This window comes from Pyrus communis, chromosome 10 (genome assembly GCF_963583255.1).
Source record: "Pyrus communis chromosome 10, drPyrComm1.1, whole genome shotgun sequence".
Lineage (NCBI taxonomy): Eukaryota > Viridiplantae > Streptophyta > Magnoliopsida > Rosales > Rosaceae > Pyrus > Pyrus communis.
Genome location: NC_084812.1, coordinates 4628578 through 4650116, shown reverse-complemented (window position 1 = coordinate 4650116; position 21539 = coordinate 4628578). Strand labels below are relative to the sequence as shown.

General features: G+C 37.8%; 2 protein-coding genes and 1 pseudogene across 2 annotated transcripts; 2 read left to right on the top strand and 1 right to left on the bottom strand.

Moving 5' to 3' along the window:
* Nucleotides 1-9683: 9683 nt before the first annotated feature.
* On the bottom strand, nucleotides 9684-13515 carry LOC137748528 (enhanced ethylene response protein 5-like; annotated as a pseudogene).
* A 134-nt stretch (nucleotides 13516-13649) lies between these two features.
* On the top strand, nucleotides 13650-15999 carry LOC137747687 (uncharacterized). Its single transcript, XM_068487842.1, has one exon. It carries the CDS (start codon nucleotides 13902-13904, stop codon nucleotides 15381-15383), a length of 1482 nt encoding a protein of 493 aa, XP_068343943.1. The 5' UTR covers nucleotides 13650-13901; the 3' UTR covers nucleotides 15384-15999.
* A 2085-nt stretch (nucleotides 16000-18084) lies between these two features.
* Nucleotides 18085-20725, top strand: LOC137748340 (thioredoxin-like 2, chloroplastic). The gene is made up of 4 exons (XM_068488482.1): nucleotides 18085-18490; nucleotides 18913-19098; nucleotides 19822-19986; nucleotides 20360-20725. The coding sequence occupies exons 1-4, from the start codon at nucleotides 18293-18295 to the stop codon at nucleotides 20495-20497; spliced, it is 687 nt and encodes a 228-aa protein (XP_068344583.1). The 5' UTR covers nucleotides 18085-18292; the 3' UTR covers nucleotides 20498-20725.
* Nucleotides 20726-21539: the final 814 nt, after the last annotated feature.

Below are 21539 nucleotides of genomic sequence, written 5' to 3'. Positions count from 1 at the left end.
GCAGTGATGGAGTCCTCAGTCCAAACTCTTGGCAACAGTGATGGAGTCCTCAGTCCGAACCCTGGGCAAACCCCTCCATGAATAAGATCATATGCCAAACATATGAATAACAGTAACCCTCCCCTCCCCTCTCATTTAACAATATTCTTCTTTCAACTTAATATAATTATGTCATTTTTCTGATAAATAAAGAAAAAGAAAGAAAACAAGAAGTGATCTTACAGTTAGAGCAAGTCCAGCGTTGGGTTTGCCTCGGGGGACAGTGGAGAAAACAAGGGTCCGAGGGCCAGTGGGAGGGCTCTAGCGTGGGCTAGCCCGACCGAAGGTGGAGGCCCGAGCTCGGGGCCAGTGATGAATTGCCAGCCCGAGAGCCTGAGGGTTATGTGACGTCAGGCTGACGTCAGCCTGGCATCAGGGAATATTAAATTTTTTTTGTGTCAGGCGCGTGCACCCCACTCGCGCGTGGGGGCGCGTCGCCAACACAAAAATCAGAAGAAAAAAAAAGTTCGTCAGTTACCGTTGGGAAGCCACGTGGCTTCCCACGGTCCGTTAGATCTCAACGGTTACTTAATTTGAACCGTTCGATCTCAACGGTAAAAAAAAAAAAAAAATCAGATTTAATATCCACCGTTCGATCTGAGATCAACGATGGATATTAATATTCTTTATAAATAAAAAAATAAATGAAAAAAATAGTTTTAAAATTAAGAAAAGTTACCGTTGTGACACGTGGCACAATCTGGAGTGTTGGAATTCAAATTTTTTTATATCCAACGGCAGAGATTAATTAATTGAATAAAAATTTAAAAAAAATTGTAAAAATTCAAAAAAATTCAGAAAAAAATCTGAAAAATCTGGAAAAAAATGTAAAAAAAATTGTTTTTATTTTTCTATAAATACATTCTCATTATCATTTACCTTATACAACAATTTCATATTTTCTCACTCTGCAACGATTAAAAATCTTATCCGAAATTACAAATAAAAATATTTTGTATTATTTAATAATACTTCGGATAATGACATGTGGCGCAACGAGAACGATTAAAAATCTTATCCGATATTACAATTAAAATTATTTTGTATTATTTTATAAATAAAAAAAATACTAATATTTTATTACCTATTACCAGGGTAATTGAAGTGTAACGGTGGAGATGCAAATTCTATTGCCAGGGTTATTTACTGTTTATTAATGACAGTTACTATTCATTAGGTGGATTGAACAGTGCATTACCTGGAGAAAGGGCTCCAACGCTGGAGTTGCTCTTACAGACTTAAAAAAACCAACCTTATAGTTTCAATGGAGTCCGCCATAACTCAAGTTCAAATGATGCTATATCCTTTGCTAACAGAATTTAGGAGGATCGACCTAGTATGTTAAAATTTTGGGCGGAAAAAATTTCCAGAACACGGTGAGTTACAAAAACGCATCCAAAATTCACGAAATTCAAAACGTAGCCCAATTTGAGGGTGGGATATATATCACCTTGGTTTGGCCAAAAAGTGGCTGGAAAATCTCGAAGTTGGCCGGAGAACTCTCGGTCTGAATTTCGGAATTTCGAACCCACAGGTTATTCGACACTGAGCCTAGGGATGCTGGTGCGTCGAATGGTGGCTTCAAAATATTCCAAATCGACGACGCTTGGTCGAAAAATCAGCGTTTTCTCTCTGCAACTCGCCGGAGTTCTGCAGTGCACTTCTCCATTGATCTGTGTCAAAACTCGCCATTTTCAACCAACCAAATAGGAAATTTAAACTACTCAATGAAATGCAACGATTCGAGGCGATTAAAAGCTTACATTAGCCGGAAAAACGACGGAAAACTCGTCGGAAAGTTCGAGCGCGACTGAGTTCGTGGTTCTCGGGTTTTGGGTCCGAGTTTGCGAACACCGAAGTCACGGCTGTGTTGTGTTTGAGGAGCCGATTGCGATGGTGGTGGGTTTGGAGGCTCGATTGGTCGGAGGCGGTTTAGCCTCTGCGTTACAGAGAGAAGGGAGAGTGGGAGTGAGAGAGAGGACAGGGCGGGAGAGAGAGAGAAGTAAGCCTTCTCCTAAAGAATGATTCTTTAAATAGAAAATACTTAGGTACTCGGTAGAGAGAAACTTTTTATTGTAAAGAACACGAGTGTTAAATTATGTGTTTTTATATAAGTGATGAGAAATTATATTTTTTCAGTTATTAACTTTTTCATACAAATATTTTTTTATTTGTATAATGACACATAATATACCACTTTATTTACCGATCAAATTGAAAAATCTCTTCCCAATGAGAGCACCCAAAATATCTTGAAGTGGTCCATTGCAAATAAGGTTTAAGCTTTACTTGTCATTTTGTCAAAAGTACAAATTATTTTGTCCTTGTTTTGTCAATAATGTATATTAAAAATAAGGGCAAAATAGAAAATTAACAAGGAAGATTCTCCTAATAGTAGAAGTTGTTGTAAGCATAATTTACTGAACAATTATGAATGCCATATAGAGAGACGGTGCGGCATAGAGAGAAGAAGAGAGAGATGTGTAATTGTAAGGTGTGTTTTATTCCACTCTATTGTACCTTTATTCATAGTAGTAGGATAAGTAAAAACATTTCCTTTTACGATTACAACATTTAATCAGTAATTTACTCCTAATAGAAATATAAGAGATATTTTAATATATACTAAAATTTACATAAATACATTTCTAATATAATAAGACTGCAACATAAATATATATAACAATAATATTATTCGTTTAAAAAATAAAATATACAACCCACTAAAAAAAGGTTTTTTTAAATAAATTTAAAAGATTAATGCTACCCTTGCTGCTTAAACGTTAGAAATGATGATATCAGTAGGATTTTCAAATTTAAAACTGAAATGTCACGGAACTCGCTCCGAAAACGAGTGTCGCCGTACTTTCCACCCACGTATGCCTAAAAAATCAATTGTGAAGACAGTCCTGTCACTATTACACAGTACGGAGCCGAATCTTGTTCCTCTTACATAATTGCATGCCTAAAAAAAATCAATACTGCAGATAGTCCTATCATTATTACTTTTTAAGGGTAATATTAAGAATATCAAATATTTAAACTAAATTTTATAAATTGAAATTTATAAATGTTGATAATTATATTATTACCTAAATTTTGATTAACATATTTATTTTTTAAGGAACTTTAATGAAAATCTCTTGATACTATTTATTTTAACAAAAAAAATCATATTTTTTTTACTAAAAAGTCAATTCTGATACTATTTATTATACTCTTTATTTTATCCTTATTGTTAAAACTCAAAGTTTTCAAGTCATTTTCATTAATTTTTCTTATTTTCTATAAGTAAAAATATAATATTCCAAACATTAACCTATCTAAAAAGTTGATGCTAACTTTAGGGCTCGTTTGGACGTATTTTTAAAATGATTAAAGCTCTTTTACAGATAATGTTATTGGATTCTAAAAGTACTTTAAGTGCTTTCTACAAAAATCACCAGTTATGTGCTTTTTACAAAAGCACTTTCAGTCCTCTTTTTGAATTTTCTTGGTTTATGGTGTTTATTTTTCTTCCCATTTTTCCTTTTAAGTTTTAACAACAATTATTTTGTGAATTTTTTTAGAAAAGATGATTGTTATTATCATTTCAAAAATGTTATTTTACACTTCTTATAAGTGTATTTTTCTTTTCAATTATAGAAATTTTGGATTGCCAAATAAGGTTTTTGAAGTGCTAATGACAATTCCTTTAGAAAATTATTATAGTTCGACATGTTATCCGATGCACAGATTAATCTGATATGATGATTATTTATCGTATCTATTGAAACAATCATTGTGACATCCCACATCGCCCAAGGGAGTGATCCTTAAATGTATATTTTCATCTCTACCTAACACGAGGCCTTTTAGGAGCTTACTGGCTTCGAGTTCTGTAGGAACTCCGAAGTTAAGCGAGAAGGGGACTTGAGCAATCCCATGATGGGTGACCCACTAGGAAGTTGCTCGTGAGTTTCCAAAAACAAAACTGTGAGGGAATGGTAAGCCCAAAACGGATAATATCGTGCTACGATGGTAGAGCGAGGCCGGGAAGTGGTCTCCCCCGGGCGGGGATGTGACAAATTGGTATCAGAGCCTAACCTTGGTCGCGTGTATGCCGACGAGGACGTTGGGCCCCTAAAGGGGGTGGATTGTGACATCCCACATCGCCCAGGGAAATGATCCTTAAATGTATATTCTCATCTCTACCTAGCACGAGGCATTTTGGGAGCTCACTGGCTTCAGGTTCCATAGGAACTCCGAAGTTAAGCGAGAAGGAGGCTAGAGCAATCCCATGATGGGTGACCCACTGGGAAGTTGCTCGTGAGTTCCTAAAAACAAAACTGGGAAGTTGCTCGTGAGTTCTTAAAAACAAAACCGTGAGGGAATGGTAAACCCAAAGCTGACAATATCGTGCTACGGTGGTGTAGCGAGCCAGTGAAGTGATCTGCCCCGGGTCGGGATGTGACAATTATGATTCGAACTGCAGAATTAAGGATACTTCGTATAAGCACAGATAACCCATATTCGCCGATTATTGCTAACGTAGGGGCAAGCTGGGCCCCAACGCACATGTTGCCCTCAGAAGGTTGAAGGGTTGAGTCTACAAAAGCAACTCCAAAAGTTGTGTACCATCAATGGTTGTGACGAGAGATTTCGATGAGTTTTTAATTGTGTTCGTTTATTATATATTGTGTGATCAGTTTTCGTCATATACTATTTATATTCAACTTAAATAAAAAATTTATAATAATTTTTAACTGCACAATGGACAATAAATAAACACAATTAAAAAGTTCTCTAAATCCTTACAAAGAAAATCCGAAAAAGATCATCGTGAAACATAAAGGAATTGTAATATATGAAAAAATTGGTTCATATAGAATCCATAATTTCCATTCATCTTTTGGAAATTAAACTTTTAATATTTAATTTTCTAACACCGTAATCTCTCTTTTCTCTTTTTTTGGTTTTTGTTTTGTCAAATGATAAATTTGCTAGATTAAAGAGTCATTGGGATTCGAATCCATAATTTCCATTCATTTTCTAGAAATTAAAATTTTAATATTTAATTTTCTAACACCATAATCTCTCTCTGCTTTTTTTTTTTTTTTTTTTTCAAACAATAGATTTATTAGATTAGAGAGTTAATGAGATCCGAACCCACGCTATGGTGCAAGAGAACAGTCATTGTCATTATTGTTGTAAAGGGTCTCTTGCATCTTTTCTTTATCTCTCTATTTGGATTCGATTTTACATTAACGGCCCAAGTAATCGAGGTCGTTGGATGAGTAGAGTTTTAGACCGTTGGATGACAAAGTGGTTGAGATGATTTTCAATTATTATTGAGGAATAATATTGTGGTTTTAATCATAATATTATCTCTTAATATATATTAGATTATCTAAGCTTAATATTAGTTATATCCAGCTGGTTGTTTTATGATAAGTAATGAATTATCTTGTACAAGATAAACGTGATGCAAACTATAATTCAAAATTAATTGGGGATATTCGGCATATTGGTGTTGGCAAATTCACACAGCAATACAGTTACTACTGGATTAATTTCGTGCAATTAATCCATGCATGGGATAAAGGTGAAATTATGAGATGGTGATGTGATTAGGATGACATTTGAACAAATAAATAAGCTTCAGCCTATGGACGCATTGGAAAGAGTCCATTAGCACAAGGATAGTGACGTGGTGATCTCTTGATCATGGATCGCATGATGATGGGATAAAGCAATCATTGTTTGGTCAGATGTGGTCAATTAAAAAGAGATAATGGTGGAGATCAGGATGCATGCGTTGGTAAAGATTAAGAAGAAACTTAGATATGTTTGGTTTCTGATGTGATGTGATAAGCCTAATTGTTATTAGGTTTGAAAAGTCAAGGAATAAATCCCACAGATCAATTTGAAGGATATGGCTTGGCTTCTGATGGGGATCAAGTTCAATTCCGTGAATTAGAATTGCATTTGGACTATACAAAATTATTTGGCCACGCCACACAACATTTGCCTATAAATACAGAGTCGCAGGTAACATGTGACCCTTTCCAATTCAACACACAAACTGCCCTGCACAAACTCTCGCTCTACGTGAAACCTCTCAACAACCTTGAGATTTTTATTTTCTTTTTCTGTCAACACATCTTTAGTATGGATAAACAACACTGTGAAGGCAACAGACAACATCTTTAGTTTGGATAAACAGCATTGGAGCCATAGAATCAGCCGACCGCGAAGCACTTTCAGTTTGGATAAGCAGCACTGCGTCGAGGTCGACTGGTTATCTATCCAAGTCTCGGTCGAGAAGGATTTTCGAATCCTTATTGGTAGAGGTCATCTCATTAGCCTTCTCGGCGAAGTGAGGTGTTACAAGTTACTATATTCAGCACATTGAAAGCCGAATTTAATATTGAACTTCACAGAACTAGCAGCCTTGTCTTCAGGCTCTAGAACTCGAAGGCCGAGATATGTTCCTTCCTTAGCTGTAATCGCAAGATCAAGAAGTCAGCAGTGCGCTCAACGCCATATCCACATATTTTACTCAACGGCCGAGCTTGGTCGTCGAGTTGGCACGCCCCACACATAACCGAATGATGTAGTTAGCTTATTAATTAATCTGCTTGCCGGCCACGTAGGCTTGATAATTTTTAAGGTCAACATTTTGGCACACCCAGTGGAACCGAGTGCTAAAACTACAAAGTTCACATAATATATCAAGATCTTAATCAGGATGAGATTCAGCGCCTATTTAAGTAAAGTGTCGAGAAGCAAAGACTCTTTGACCGGACCCTTGAAGCATATGAAGAAAGGAAAAAATATTTCTCTCAAATGATAAACGTGAAGGTTCATACAAGATCAATGGTTAAACGAAGATAGAGCTCGATTTTATGGGTGGCTCGATAAGAAAACGCTTTTTGTCCTAAGTTCAAATCAATTCCATTTGAAGAATGGTTAGATCACAAGACCAGGGGGCAATTTTTCGCTCCGGCCACAATCAAAATTCGACCTCAAGAAATTGCCAAGACAGTTGAAGAAACACCTAGGCCACCTGTTGTCTCGATCGAGACTGAAAGTGTGGTAGGCCTAGATGAAAGAGTTCAAGTTTCTGAGCCAAAAGTCGATTCAGAAAAGGATACGTTAGATGAGCGTTCTAATGATGGACATGGCCAAGACATGGTCTTAGACGTCGAAACTACGCCAATTGATATGATTATTGACGATAAAGCCAATATAGAGAAATCTCGTTCGGCTAAGTTGTTCTAGTTAAAAGCCGAAATTTGTGAAATTATTATGTCTAGGGATATAATAATTGTTCAACACACTCGATGCCCGAAAATGAAAAATATTTCACCAAGTCAGAAATATTTGGAGAAAATTCTTTATTCAGCCTAGAGCGAAATCAATTTGAAAATTTTGATATAAAAAGATCTCAGCTTGGAATAAAGCATCGTTGGCTTCCTCCTGATTATGGTTCGGCCATTTTCATTTTCTTAAAAAAAAATTTTTTTTAACCATTCGCCCCTTCAGGCCAATGCATAAAAATAAGGGTGCAAAATGTATGCTCGGCGATTAATATTTTAGTCTTGCCGAGACTACATATTTTGTAGAGTTTTGGTGTTTGGACAGAAATCATGCAGCATTTGCCGAGTTTAATGGTGTCAGTTCATGTGGCGGTGTCGATGAAAGCAAATTATTTTCTTAATCATTCGGCCGTGCGTGCCAATGCATAAGAAAATAAAGGGGGCAAAAAAATGATGTGACAACCCAAAAGATGGTGTGCTCGGCTTAAAATGTTGTTTTTTAATGCATTAGCCGAGCCGAGGAAAGATGTTTGCTGAAGACCACCCATCGTGGGAGCTCTCTTCGAGTCGAGTACTAGGCTAAATTCATATTCGATGGAGAAATTGATCACTTCACCACGAAGACCATGCTTGTTATTAGTAAAATGGTGGTGCTAACTGTGATTCCATTTGAGACGACCGAATGAAGCGGAGATATTTTTCAGAGTCTATATATTTATAGTAATTTCACACTGGCTCGGCGGGCAGTCTGCCGAGTTGTGTACCGAAAAGAATAAAAATGTGATAGAAATGTGCATGCCAACAACATCATTCCAAGTGTAGGCCAACAAGACAAGATTTGATTTTTTGTGGCCTTGGTTATATATATAGCAATGTCACATCATGATGCCACTATAATAATTTAATAATGTTGAGGAGTGGATGGCTGAATGATAGGCCAAACTTGGCCGGGCTATCCACATGTGATTGTTTCATAAAAAGTGAACACAACATTCATGATGGGTGACTACCGAGCTACCAAGAGTCAAGTTCTTCTCGCCCCAGTATTTCTCGGCCCCATTTGCAAGTTTTGAGTCTTTGGACCGTATGAGTTGGATGTTCAAAGTAATTACAAGGTTTTTCTGGCAAAGTTGTCAGGTCTTGTATAGAATTGTGGCAGCCGAGGAAGACCACAGTGTTGGTAGAACAAACATGTTATTGCCAAAGAACATCATGATTCGGAAGCTCAAGGAAATTAGGGGTAATGTTTAGATCCGATTTTACACTATTGACTCGAGTAATCGAGATTGTTGGATGAGTAGAGTTTTAGACCGTTGGATGATAAAGTGGTTGGGATGATTTTCAATTATTATTATTGAGGGATAATATTGTGGTTTTAATCATAATATTTTCTTTTAATATATATTAGATTATCTAAGCCTAATATTAGCTATATCCAGCTGGTTGTTTTATGATAAGTAATGAATTATCTTGTACAAGATAAACGTGATGCAAACTACAGTTCAGAATTAATTGGGAATACTTGGTATATTGGTGTTGGCAGATTCACGCGTTAATACAGTTATTACTGGATTAATTTCGTGAAATTAATCCATGCATGGGATAAAGGTGAAATTATGAGATGGTGATGTGATTAGGTGACATCTGAACAAAAGAATAGGCTTCAGCCTATGGACACATTGGAAAGAGTCCATTAGCATGAGAGATTTTTCAGTGTGATGGGAATACGAGATGGTACATCACGTGTCATTATATAAATGGTGGGATATGTGTGTTAAAAAGTTAATAACTTAAAAAATACAATTGCCCACCACTTGTATAAAAACACGTGATGTACCATTTGTATTCCGGTCACAAGGAAATTTTTTTTCCGTTAGCAACGTGGTGATCTCTTGACCATGGATCACATGATGATGGGATAAAGCCATCATTGTTTGGTCATATGTGATCAGTTAAAAAGAGATAATGGTAGGGATCAGGATGCATGCATTGGTAAAGGGACAAGGATTGTCTACCCTTCCACTTTCGATGCTCTCTTGTTTGTGTGGTTACGGTTAAGTCACGTCAATATTTTATATTACTATTCATTTTTATCTTATTATCTCTATAAAAAAATAATATAAAATGTTGACATAACTTAACCGTAACCACACAAAATAAGAAGGCACGGGAAAGCACAAAAAATAGGAGGATAGACAATCCTTGTCCTTGGTAAAGATTATAAAGAAGCCTAGATAAGTTTGGTTTCTGATGTGATGTGATAAGGTAAACATTTGTTCATCAGGTAAACATTTCCGACCGACTGTTCTACTCCAAGAGCCCCCGAGTTTTTCAGTCATTGAACTCGTGGTAAATTATGGTGAACAGGGAAAGGAATTGAAAGAACTTCATTGGCATACTCAGATTCCTGGCATGCTCGTTTCAACTGCGGCTGATGGTTATAATATTCTGATGCCTTCAAACATACAGATCACCCTTCCCTCTGATCTCTAATGTTCCTTGAAACTCGAAGTTTGTCAGTTTCTTTCATCAGATCGTATTCCAATGGTGGGATGGCTTATGAACCGAAGCAATTACATATTTGAAGCGACAGTTGTTTTCGGTTTTCCTTCCCCTTTTTAACCAGGTGTTTTTGTTGATTCCTTTTTAATATATTCATCCGCTGAGTTAATTTACGTTATGCATCTCTTGGGATTTTACCGTATTTATTTGTCAGCAATCGTTGGTAAAAAATGTGTAAGAAAATGGAAACCATAAGGAACAGAGGATACAAAAACTATGTCAAACATGTGTAAAAAATGTTCAGTTTGACGAGATAGCGAGCATGACTAGTGAAGTAGACATGATTTCTTCACGAGGCCGACAAAAATGGTTTCCAATGACGATGAACTTGCCGGCATATCTCATCTTAGTAGTGTATTTTTCATCACCTGCCTACTTGTATCGATCTTCTCTATGAGTTGACGGGCTTCCCATTTAATTTAGGGAAAGGATCTTGCTTGCTCAAAACCACAACTTTGCTCTCGTGAGCAAAGTAACCCTTTACAAGATTTTTGTATATTAATATGGCCACTATGCACTCCACCTCCAAATAACACCAGAGACTTGATTAGAGCGAAGGAGACGGACAAACCAAGATTAGCTACCAGAGAGATAGAGAGAGAGGCGGAGAGAACAAGTACCTCATCGACATCCATGGCTATCTCAAGCCATTTCAAAGATTTAACAATTACTTCTAATTTCAGCTGATGAGCTTTAACCGGGTCCTTTTGCTTTTGAATGAAGTAACTGCACAATGAGCACGTGGACGTCATGAACTCTTCAGAGGAATTTTACCGTCAATTTTACAAAGTGGAATGAGAACTTACATTTTCCTTATTAACCTTTGGTGGACTTGGAGTTCTAGCTTCTCTAGGACAAGATATACACCTGATCTCAAGAACCTGTTTCATTTTGAAGACATAAGTTCCAACTTCAGAAATCGGTTGTATCAATCCCAAGATTTTCAAAATAAAAGATAAGCATACCGATCTTAGTGCTCTTCAAGAGCATGCAGGAGAAGTCGAAGATCGCCTCTTTTTAGAGCTTGTACAATATTCCTATACTGCGGAGGCAAGTTGTAAACTAGGATTTAGACACAACTATGGAAAGTGGAGGGAGGGTAAGCTAAAGTCAACATTCATCTTCATTGAGACACTAATAAATACATTTATGTAGCATATAACCAACACAACCGGGGGATACCAGAATATCTTATTTCCCATCATCAAGCTTAAATAAGATCTCTTGCAGTTAAAGAAATAACAATTCCAACATACCTCAATGAGGTTATACTTTTCCAGAAGCCAATCATTTGGTAAGATGCCTAGCGAAAGCTTCACAGGTATCAAATACTTCAGTATCATCCTACGCAAATACAAAAAGAGAAGAAAATGAGACGGACAATAAAAGATGGTACACCACCTAATAAATCTAATGTTTGACTTCCTATTGCAAGATGTTCAACATCATACAAATAAAAAGACGATTCAAGCTGAAGAATATATAGGCACAACAACAACATTTTTGTCTACAAAGATGCCTCCTTAAAGTCTATCATGCAGATACAACATATATGCAACAAGCACACATGAACCTAACCTTATATTTGCTTCACGCTGAGGGTTGCATTGCTTCAAGGCATAAGATAATTTATGATCAGCCTGCAAGGTACCAAAAGTAGATTTAGTGAATAGCACACGCCTGATGGAAACTCAGATTTCAGTTGAGCCTTTTTCATGCATAGAAATAAGTGAAATCGGGCAAATTATCCACTGAGATCAAATCTTTAATTCGAGCACGCATCTTCTGAGACTTCCATGTTACTAGTTGGGAGAAATTTCTTTATTTCAAGTGATTGTAAGGCAAGGGGTGGAGCTGCTCACTTCTCTATCCAATGTCTAATTTGTAGAATTCAAGACTCCAGATGGTGACCCCCCGAACCAAAACCATAACACCACTTAAATAGCTTAGCAAACAAGAAGCTTGTGCATCATTAACATCATGGAAATTAGGATACTTACAGCAGGGAAATTTTCATTGAAAACTTCTAGACGACCTGTATAATACATGTAGGCCACCTGCATTTCACAGAACAACAGCGAGAATAAACCAAAAAAACTAGTTGATAGAGAACCCATTGAAAAGGTGAGGGTGTACAAGAAAAGAAAATAGCATCTGCCCAAACAACGGCGATTCTGACCTTATCCCTCTTAGGGAATTCCTCAAAATCAAATATTCGTGCAGTTTCAATGCTCCTTATGACACTGCGGCAAAGGTGAACTGTACCAAGCTGTAAAGTAATAAAGATAATTCATCATAATGCAGCTCAGGCATTTTTATCCAGCATTCAGAAGAGGCCTAATAGCTAATTCAGAAAAGCATTGGCAAACTCATAAGTGTGCATTAAGTATTACCTTAAAGTAAACTTTAAACAACTGGCAAGTAACGTACAATGCTCCAACACGTTTCGGGCCTTTTCCCTACGTGGATACACCAATGAAAGAGTTAGCACTAGAGATTCAAAGTATTGTTCATAAACACCCAAGAAACTGTCAAATCTTGTTTTATACAAGTTTGAGTAAAGCAACAAACTTTTATTGCAAAGAGAACATAATACAGAACAGAGTTTAGCAAGATCAGCGAAATTAATAGAATTTTAAAAGAAAGAATCTTACTGCAAGAACCCCAAAGACTTTCATCAGGAAAGAGCCAGCTCCCTTCAACTTCTCGGGAGACTTTCCATTCGAAGCTAACTCCTTATCAAGCCTACAAAGCCACACATAACAGTCTTGCTAAATTTGTCTTCCCAAGACATCAACAACCAATTACGAAATAAGGCACATATCTTTTTATTCAAAAGAAAGGAAATTGTGGGTCTCACCCTCTCAGCTAGAACCCTAATCTCATAAGCAATGGCATACAATGCTGGCAAAGCCCACGCCGTGTCCCAGTTCCAAACTCCTGAATAAAAGCACTGCACACCAACATTAGTTCAAAAACCACCACCAAACACAAAATTATACACACACAGAACAGACTTAAACAAAAATAGATAATTAAACAAAAAGATCAATACTTTGCGGATTTTTCAAATGCTTGGTAGGAATCAATGAAATTCCCAATTCGGTAACTCTGAAAAGCCCGGAACAGATGAACCAGAATTTCTCCAAATTGCGAGTCGTTATCGGACTGTTTGATCAATCTATTGAAGTCCTGTCACACACCCAGAAACAGCACCAATCAAAACCCTAAATTCCCCAATTGAAACAAATACAAATACGTATATAAATACACACATTGGAGTAAATGTATTACCTGGAAGACGTTGAGGGCGTCGGCGAGGGAGAGGAGGGCGGGGCTGTTGGAGGAGAGAGAGAGGAGGTGCTTGAGGGAAGCTCCGTCCTGGGTGGAAACGGCGTCGGAGAAGCGGTTGAGGTAGTCGGTGATTCTTCTGTGAGCTTCTCCCATGCTCAAGTACGCCATCTCTGTCTCCGCTCGATCAAACACTCTCTCAGTAGCTGCAAGCACGCGCCTTTATTACTTGCTTACTATGTTTTCAGAAGGGTTGCGACGGCGTCGTTCTGCTCCGCCATTGTTGTTTTGTTGATTTTCCTGGAACGAACAGGAAAGGAAGGAGATGCAGAAAACGACATGACGTTTGCGTATAAATATTTCCCTTTCCGTATGTTTTTTTTTACCGTTTGTCTTGGAATATCCAATCCAAATGCGATGCGCCAAATTTGACATCAAACTCGGTGTCGTAGAAAACCTTCCTTCCAGCTCAATTCAAGTCCACCAACAGCCATTGACAAGTCTTCTTCTCCAAAAGCTGTGAAAGCTCACCTCCACCAAACCAGCGTCTGCAGCTCCACCCAAAGACTCGACCTTTAATCCTTGCTTCTCACTCCAACCCCCCACTTTCTCTCTCTAAACGCCTCACCACCAATACCCACCTCCCAAATTCTTCAGTTCTCCGACCCATCGAAGAAAAAACCAGAATCAATCACCTGGTTTCTTCAGATGGGTTCGGATTTGCCACCCATGAAAGCCACTCCGATCCCCACCCACGACGAGGACTCGCCGGACCAATCGGAGGCGCTGCTCTCTTTCAACACCGACTCATCCGCCTCTCCGATCCCATCGTCTTCCCCTTCTCACAAACACAGCACCACTGTTATATTCATCTCTCTCCTCCTCACCACCTGCATTGCTCTCTCCGCCGCCGCTGCATTTGCCTTCCTCTTCTTCTCCAACTCACCAAAATCCGCCCCCGTTTCCGACTCCTCGTCAGTGGAATCCAAGGCTCGACCTTTGAGAAAGCTCGATCATCCGGTGGTTCTGTTGGTTTCCTCAGACGGGTTTCGATTCGGATACCAATTCAAGGCCCCGACGCCGAATATCCGCCGCCTCATCGCCAATGGGACGGAGGCGGAAGAGGGTCTGATTCCGGTGTTTCCAACTCTAACATTTCCTAACCATTACTCGATTGTCACAGGTCTTTACCCTGCTTACCATGGCATTGTCAACAATCACTTTGTGGACCCGCACACAGGGGAGTCCTTCTACATGGGAAGCCACGAACCCAAGTGGTGGCTCGGCGAGCCGCTGTGGGAGACGGTGGTCAATCACGGTTTGAAGGCTGCCACTTACTTCTGGCCTGGTGCTGAGGTAAATAAAGGTTCTTGGACTTGCCCTGATAAGCTTTGTATGCAGTATAATAGCTCTGTTCCTTTCGAACAACGGGTTGATGCCGTTTTGAATTACTTTGATCTGCCTAGTAGTGAAATTCCTGTGTTTATGACTCTGTATTTCGAGGATCCGGATCATCAGGGTCACCATGTCGGGTCTGATGATCCGGAGATTACTGAAGCTGTTGCTAGAATTGATAAAATGATTGGGAGGTTGATTGAAGGTTTAGAGAAAAGAGGGGTTTTCGAGGATGTAACTATAATTATGGTAGGTGATCATGGGATGGTTGGTACATGTGATAAAAAGCTAATTTTTTTAAGTGATTTGGCCCCTTGGATTGAAATTCCTGATGATTGGGTCCAGTCACATACTCCATTGCTTTCCATTCGTCCGCCTTCGGGAGTTGATTCTGCTAATGTTGTTGAGAAGATGAATGAAGGGTTGAAATCGGGCAAGGTTGAGAATGGGAAGAATTTGAGAGTGTATCTTAAGGAGGAGCTTCCTAGTCGGCTCCATTATGCAGCGAGTGATCGAATTACACCTATAGTAGGGTTGGTTGGAGAGGGATTTAAGGTAGAGCAAAAGAGGACGAAGCGGAGAGAGTGTGGAGGATCACATGGTTATGACAATGCTGTTTTTTCCATGAGGACCATATTCGTTGGGCATGGTCCTCAGTTTGCAAGAGGTCGCAAGGTTCCTAGTTTTGAAAATGTCCACATATACAATTTGGTCACGACGATTCTCAATATTCAGGGTGCTCCTAACAATGGATCTCTATCATTTCCAAATTCTGTTCTTTTGCCTGCTGCTTGATGTCCACCACAAAGAGTATCTCGGTGGAGTCAGCTTAGTGAAAGTTTGAACAGCGGCTGGAGAGATTTCGCTATTATGTAACCGTAAGATTATGTGCTTGCGAGATTATGAGATCATGAATAGATTACGATCCAGCATCGCAGAAAGGTAGCAGTATCAGTTATTTCATGATCCGGGAGCTCACTAATTGCGATGTGCTTGGTTTTCTTAGCCATGATCTGTGAGCTCACTTGTTGCGACATCTTAGTTTCCCTGGCAACGTCGTTCTTCTGTCTATTCGTTTCATGTAATGGGAGCACCCTCGAAATGCTGAGTTGTAATTTTGTACTTCTGTAAAGAGGCATCATTCGGTAGATGATACTAGTAAAAATTAGGTTCCAATTCCTGGTGACGACATTTCCTTGATCGAAACTTTGTGTCTTTTAAACTTTTGATTGAAGTCCATCGACTTATTTCTATATCAGCATTTTATATTGTCATTATTCAACAGTCCTTCATGAGAAAAATTATTTTTGACGAATGAAACACGAAATAGATGTTTCAGAAGCTTCACATGAGGTAAGACTTCATATTCTTTATTGTTTTAGTGATTTTGATGACATCGATAATTATTTAATCTTGCTTTTGCTGCGTTATTCAAGCTTCTAAGTTCGTATTTATCTTTTAGGGATTACAGGGATTACATAAAGAATTAAACATCTAAAATTACTTCCAAATATTAAAAACATACGACATGGGTTTTAATGGTGCAATTGAAAACAACCCACATATGCTTTCAATCTTAGGCGGCATTTTTTGTCAAAATTCCAGTCAGCATTTTTTGTCCAAATTAAAAGCTTTATAAGATTTGAGAAATGTGGGGTGTATAGAAAATATGAGATGGATGTAGAAAATGTAAGGTGTATATTGAGAATGTGAGGTGTGAGGGTTTTTGGGAAAGTATGTGGGGTGTATTAAGATAATTTTTCATTGAAAAAATAAATGTGGGATGTATTAAGTATGTAGAGTTTATTCAACCATATGTAGATTGTTAGTATAATAAGCCTATTTGAGGCGAGTAATTATCATCCTAAATTAATTACTAGCTTGGGTAACTTCGGAGCAAGGTTCGGAGATCTTCAACCGACACACCTTCCTCCCCACCTGCAACCGTTCTCTGGCTCTGTAAGAAGCGGCGTTCCTCAACACCCGCGACCGTTCTCAGGCTATGTAACGAGCGGCCTTCATCACCACCTGCAAGCGTTTTCAGGCTATGTAACAAGCGGGTATGTCCAAGAACCCAATCATACTTAAAATCACGCCCACAGCCTGAAGAAAACAAGCATATAAGCTGACATGGTTGACTGCATGGCACTGCTATAAGAACAGTACATGCATGAAAAACATAACAAGTACAAAGTTTTCAACCTTTTCGATCGAAAAGGCAGCGAGAGAGCTTCCTCAGATGAGCGCAATCTGGTTTTTCATCAAACCTTACAGACCTCAGTAGTTCAAGTATGCCGCAAATTCCCTTGGACATCCTCGGCATAACTCCTATATATGAACGGAGAGCAATTTCCAGTATTATCCCAACAGCAAGGGATGAGACCAAGGACCAAAAATGCTTGGCCAAGTACCAGATACGGGTGCATTTTTTACGAAAACAAAAATGTACCCGTATCTGTACTTCAATTATGATCTTTGAACTGCCTCTTTTCTTTTTGAACTATTTTCTCATTAGTTTTCTGATTTGAGGGCACTACATTTTGGTTTCTGGCACTTGAAATAATGAATGGCCTTCGCAAATACGTCGCTGCAGAGTTTGGGCCTGTGCGCTCTGCGGAGAAATAGCATAAGACTACCCTATCACGGTACTGGGATGATGCCGAAGAAATAGAATAAGACTACCCTATCAGCATCGATGACGACGATGAGGACGAGACCAATGTGGAGGACGAGATCCTGTATATGGACGAGTTTAGACTCTAAACAATAAAAGATACGCATTTTTCACGGGAGATTATTTTTAGAAATATTATTTGGAAACCATTTAACAATACGTATATATGTGTCGAACAAATAGACAATTATGATAATAGTAACATTTTTGTGATGAGTTTTAATTTGTTTGATTTGTATAGATGATTAAATGGTCTTAATATTAAATGAATTTCTTAAAATTTTAAAGATGATCCTTAGATGATGATAAAAAGAATAAAAGATTTAATTATGACGTTTGTACGATGAATTAGTGACACTTTGTGCATATGGTGTTTTACCTCAACGATGAAAAACAATTATTATGCACACTAATTTTCGTAACAACTAACTACCCAACCATTTAATGTTGTTGCTCTAGAGTGAGAAGGATAAAAGGGCAAACATTCAAAATGCCACAAAAGCCCCTTCCTTATTAAAGCATTTGAAAAAGACAATTTACTTAATAAGAGACAAAATAGTAATTCAAGACCGTTTAAATTTTGAATGAAAATTACACATTAAAAAAATGAAAAAGTACCCAGGTAATCTGTGGTGGGCTTCATTTTCTTTTTTGCATATTTTAATAAATAAATATAATTTATTAAAATAAAATCTAAAAAAAAAATAATTTAACGTAAAGAAAGCCAATTGAACAAACCCGTGAAATTGGAAAGTTCAAAAATTAAAAAGTTGAAAAATTCCAAAAAGAGAAAAAAAAAAAAAAGTAGAAGGACCCAAACAACTTGGTCTTCCTCTGGTACCATATGGTTCACACACGAAGCAGAGCAGATACTATTACAAAACCCCCCTCTTTTTTTCCGAAAAGCCATGGCCTTTCTTCTTCTCTGCCTTGACCCTCAATCTCCGTGAAGACTTGACCTCTCCCACCTCTTACCCTTTTCTCAGATTTCTCCAGAGCTCTGTAGTTTCCTCTTCTTTCTTTCAATTAAATGGCTGATGTCCTGAGATTACCATTCCATTCACTTCGTTTCTCTTCGTCTCTGCTCACGTCCTTCGCCTCCTCTGTCAGTTCTCTGCAACCGGGCCTCCCAGCCAATCAAAACCCATACAGGAGGGTTTATCCCCTTTCGTATTCGTCTGTTGCTCACTTCGCTTTCAGACCCAGAAAGCAGCCGGTTAATATCAAGGTAATTCTATCCATACTTGGCATTTTTCTTTCATTTTTTTGTTATCTGCTTAGTATTTGATTGAATTCACGATTACCTATTTGTTGAAATGTTGTAATTTGGCCGCATGTAATAGCTTTTGGTAATTTTGTTCGTGAATTGGGTTTCAATTGGCAAGTTTTCTGCAAATCAGAAGCATTGTTGGGAACCCCTTTTGTTGAAGTTGTCATATTCCATTGCATTTCGCTGCTTTAGCTGCCAAGTTTTATAATTTTGATAACCTGGCTTGTGGTAGCAGTTGCACATAAGGAAAAGATTAAAAGGGAAGTCGAAAATCCAGTGGAAATTGATGTTTTGTTAGTTTTCCCCAAGTTTTGGGCTATGCTGATTGCTGATTTTGTGTCCAAAATTTTGTGTAATGGGTTATTGTGTACTGAATGCAGGTACAGGCAACTGTTGCCGAAAGAGACAAGGACCAGCCAAAATGGTGGGAAAGAAGTGTTCCGAATATGGTCGACATTCATTCCACTCAAGAATTTTTGAGTGCTTTAGGCCAAGCTGGTGATAGATTAGTTATTGTAGAATTCTATGGAACATGGTGTGCTTCTTGCCGAGCATTGTTTCCTAAGGTAATCTTGTAATTCAGTTGTTTCTAGTTGCTTTCTGCTTGAAAATTTTGTTACAACTCCCGAGACAATAATCCTTAAGTTTTTGGACATTACAACAAGCAGTGAAGAAGGTAATGTCCATGCGCTTATATGTGAATACATACGTGTATTATAGGACTGGTGTCATCCAAATGCTGTACATATGTTTGTGCAATTGGGATCCAGACAGAAACTGATTTTGTTGTTATAAATTTGTCTGTACATGCATCCTTAATGGTGTTCCTCGTTTGTTCGAGAACTGTGTCTTATGTGCAACGCCAGCATAACATATAAACTCTTAAAGCATTAATATTTTTCCAACACTAATTATAGGCCCCTATGGTATAAACTGTATTATTCGTATCTAGATGGTGAGCATACCTTGTTGAGCTGTTTTATTGTTTTTGGACTGTTGCCTTCTGTTATCTAGACGTATTATTACTTGTGAAAGATTTTGACTGATCGGAAATAATCTGTGGTAACTGGTTCTTGAAGAGAGGAGATGGCTCTGCCCAAAATTTCAACTTAAATGTTTAATGGAACATAAGAACCCTTCAATTTTGAATTTCATTTTGTGAATGTCCTGGAATCTAACGCTCTTCAATCGAAACTTAGATAAAGTTAAACGTATTACACTGTTTCAAATTTGCTTTTATATGGTTGAGGAGCTATGTTCCTGATATCACTGTTTACTACATGTGTCAGCTCTGCAGAACAGCTGAAGACCACCCTGAGATTTTATTCCTGAAAGTGAATTTTGACGAGAACAAACCAATGTGCAAAAGTATGAACGTGAAGGTGCTTCCGTATTTCCACTTTTATCGTGGATCTGAGGGACAGCTTGAATCCTTTTCTTGTTCACTCGCTAAGGTAGTTCTTGAACTTCTTTTTTATCAGTTAGACACCGGGGAAGAGGAGCGGAACAGAATTTTTCTATAGTCTCTGTTATATTTTTTTTTATCTTTAAGAACTGAATACACCTTCTGAAGCACCTAGTTTTCTGAAAATGGGAACCATCATTGGATTAAAACTCCAACCCCGATTAGAAAGCTGAATAGGATTACAGTAAACTTCTTGTGATACTGTCAGAAACAATCATCTTTCCGTTATACTCTTGTAAGCGTGTAGAATTTTCATGCGAGTAATGGGGATGCCCAAGTTTTAGTATTACTTCAATGCTTTTAGGAAGTTTCACATCCATTTTCATCTGAAACCACCTGATTGTGTTCATAATCTTCTGCAGTTCCAGAAGTTAAAGGATGCTATTGCATTACACAACACAGCTCGTTGCAGCATTGGTCCTGCGAAGGGAGTTGGAGATCTTACACTGGAACCATCCTCAGCTTCGAAGGACAAGCCCTCGGAATCTGGCTCATCATAGAACTTGTTCGACTCAAGCAATTGTAGTACAGAAAACAGGTCCATAGTATAAAGCCCCTCGATAGTCGGCTTACGCTTTCTACTCGTATTCTGTATATTTTTGTAAGCACAAGTTGCTATTTTCTGCCACCTTGTTTTCCATTCTTGTTCTGGATGTCATGTATGTAATTGAAATTTCTGTGGATAAAGAAATTCCAGGTACATAATATGATATGAGTTATTCTTTTTACCAGAGTTTTGGACAAGTGAACATCCAGGTTTCAGTTTGCCAAACATTCTATCGTCACCATCGAATATGTTCACATCATGTACTTGAGCTCGAATTCTCCTCGTCTGAATTAAGACTCGTTTGGAAAGTGCTTCTAAATAAATGAAAGTGCTTTTAGAGAAAACATTTTTAAACTCAGTTCTTTAGTAAAAAAATGCAGGTTCATCTTGAATAAATACTTGAAGTGTTTCATAGAAGAAGCTTTGGAAAGAACTTCAAGTGTTTTTTAAACTCATAAACATTTTCTTTAAAAGTACTTTCAGACATTTAAAAACATTTTCCAAATGAGTCATTAGAGTAGTTTACAATATTCACCAATTTTTTTCACGTCATAAAATCAAAGCTTAGGAATTATTCGCCCGCGGGATAAATCTGTTTTTGAGTTAGAGAGCTATGTAATTATATTTCATATATATAATTTACTACTATGTTTTGACGTCACGTTTCGATCTTAAGCGTCAATTGGAATGGGAGCGTGACATACATGCGCAGTCACTCAAAAAGTTACACTAGTATGAGAAGTAGGGAACATACGTAAACACAATTGTACGAGTAGTAGGAAACGTATGAAGCGAGAAAATAAAAAGGAAAATTAACGAAAAGTCCAAAAAAATTTCCCTTTTAATGAAAAGCCCTTTTTAAAGGTATAGTGAATAGTACCAGGAAAATTAATAAATGTGGTTTTTTGTTAAAAGTGAACAGTCCCGGGAGTGTTTGGTTAAACCTCTCAAAATAAAAACCCACTGATTTTACTATTCTATCCTTTAATTTTCAG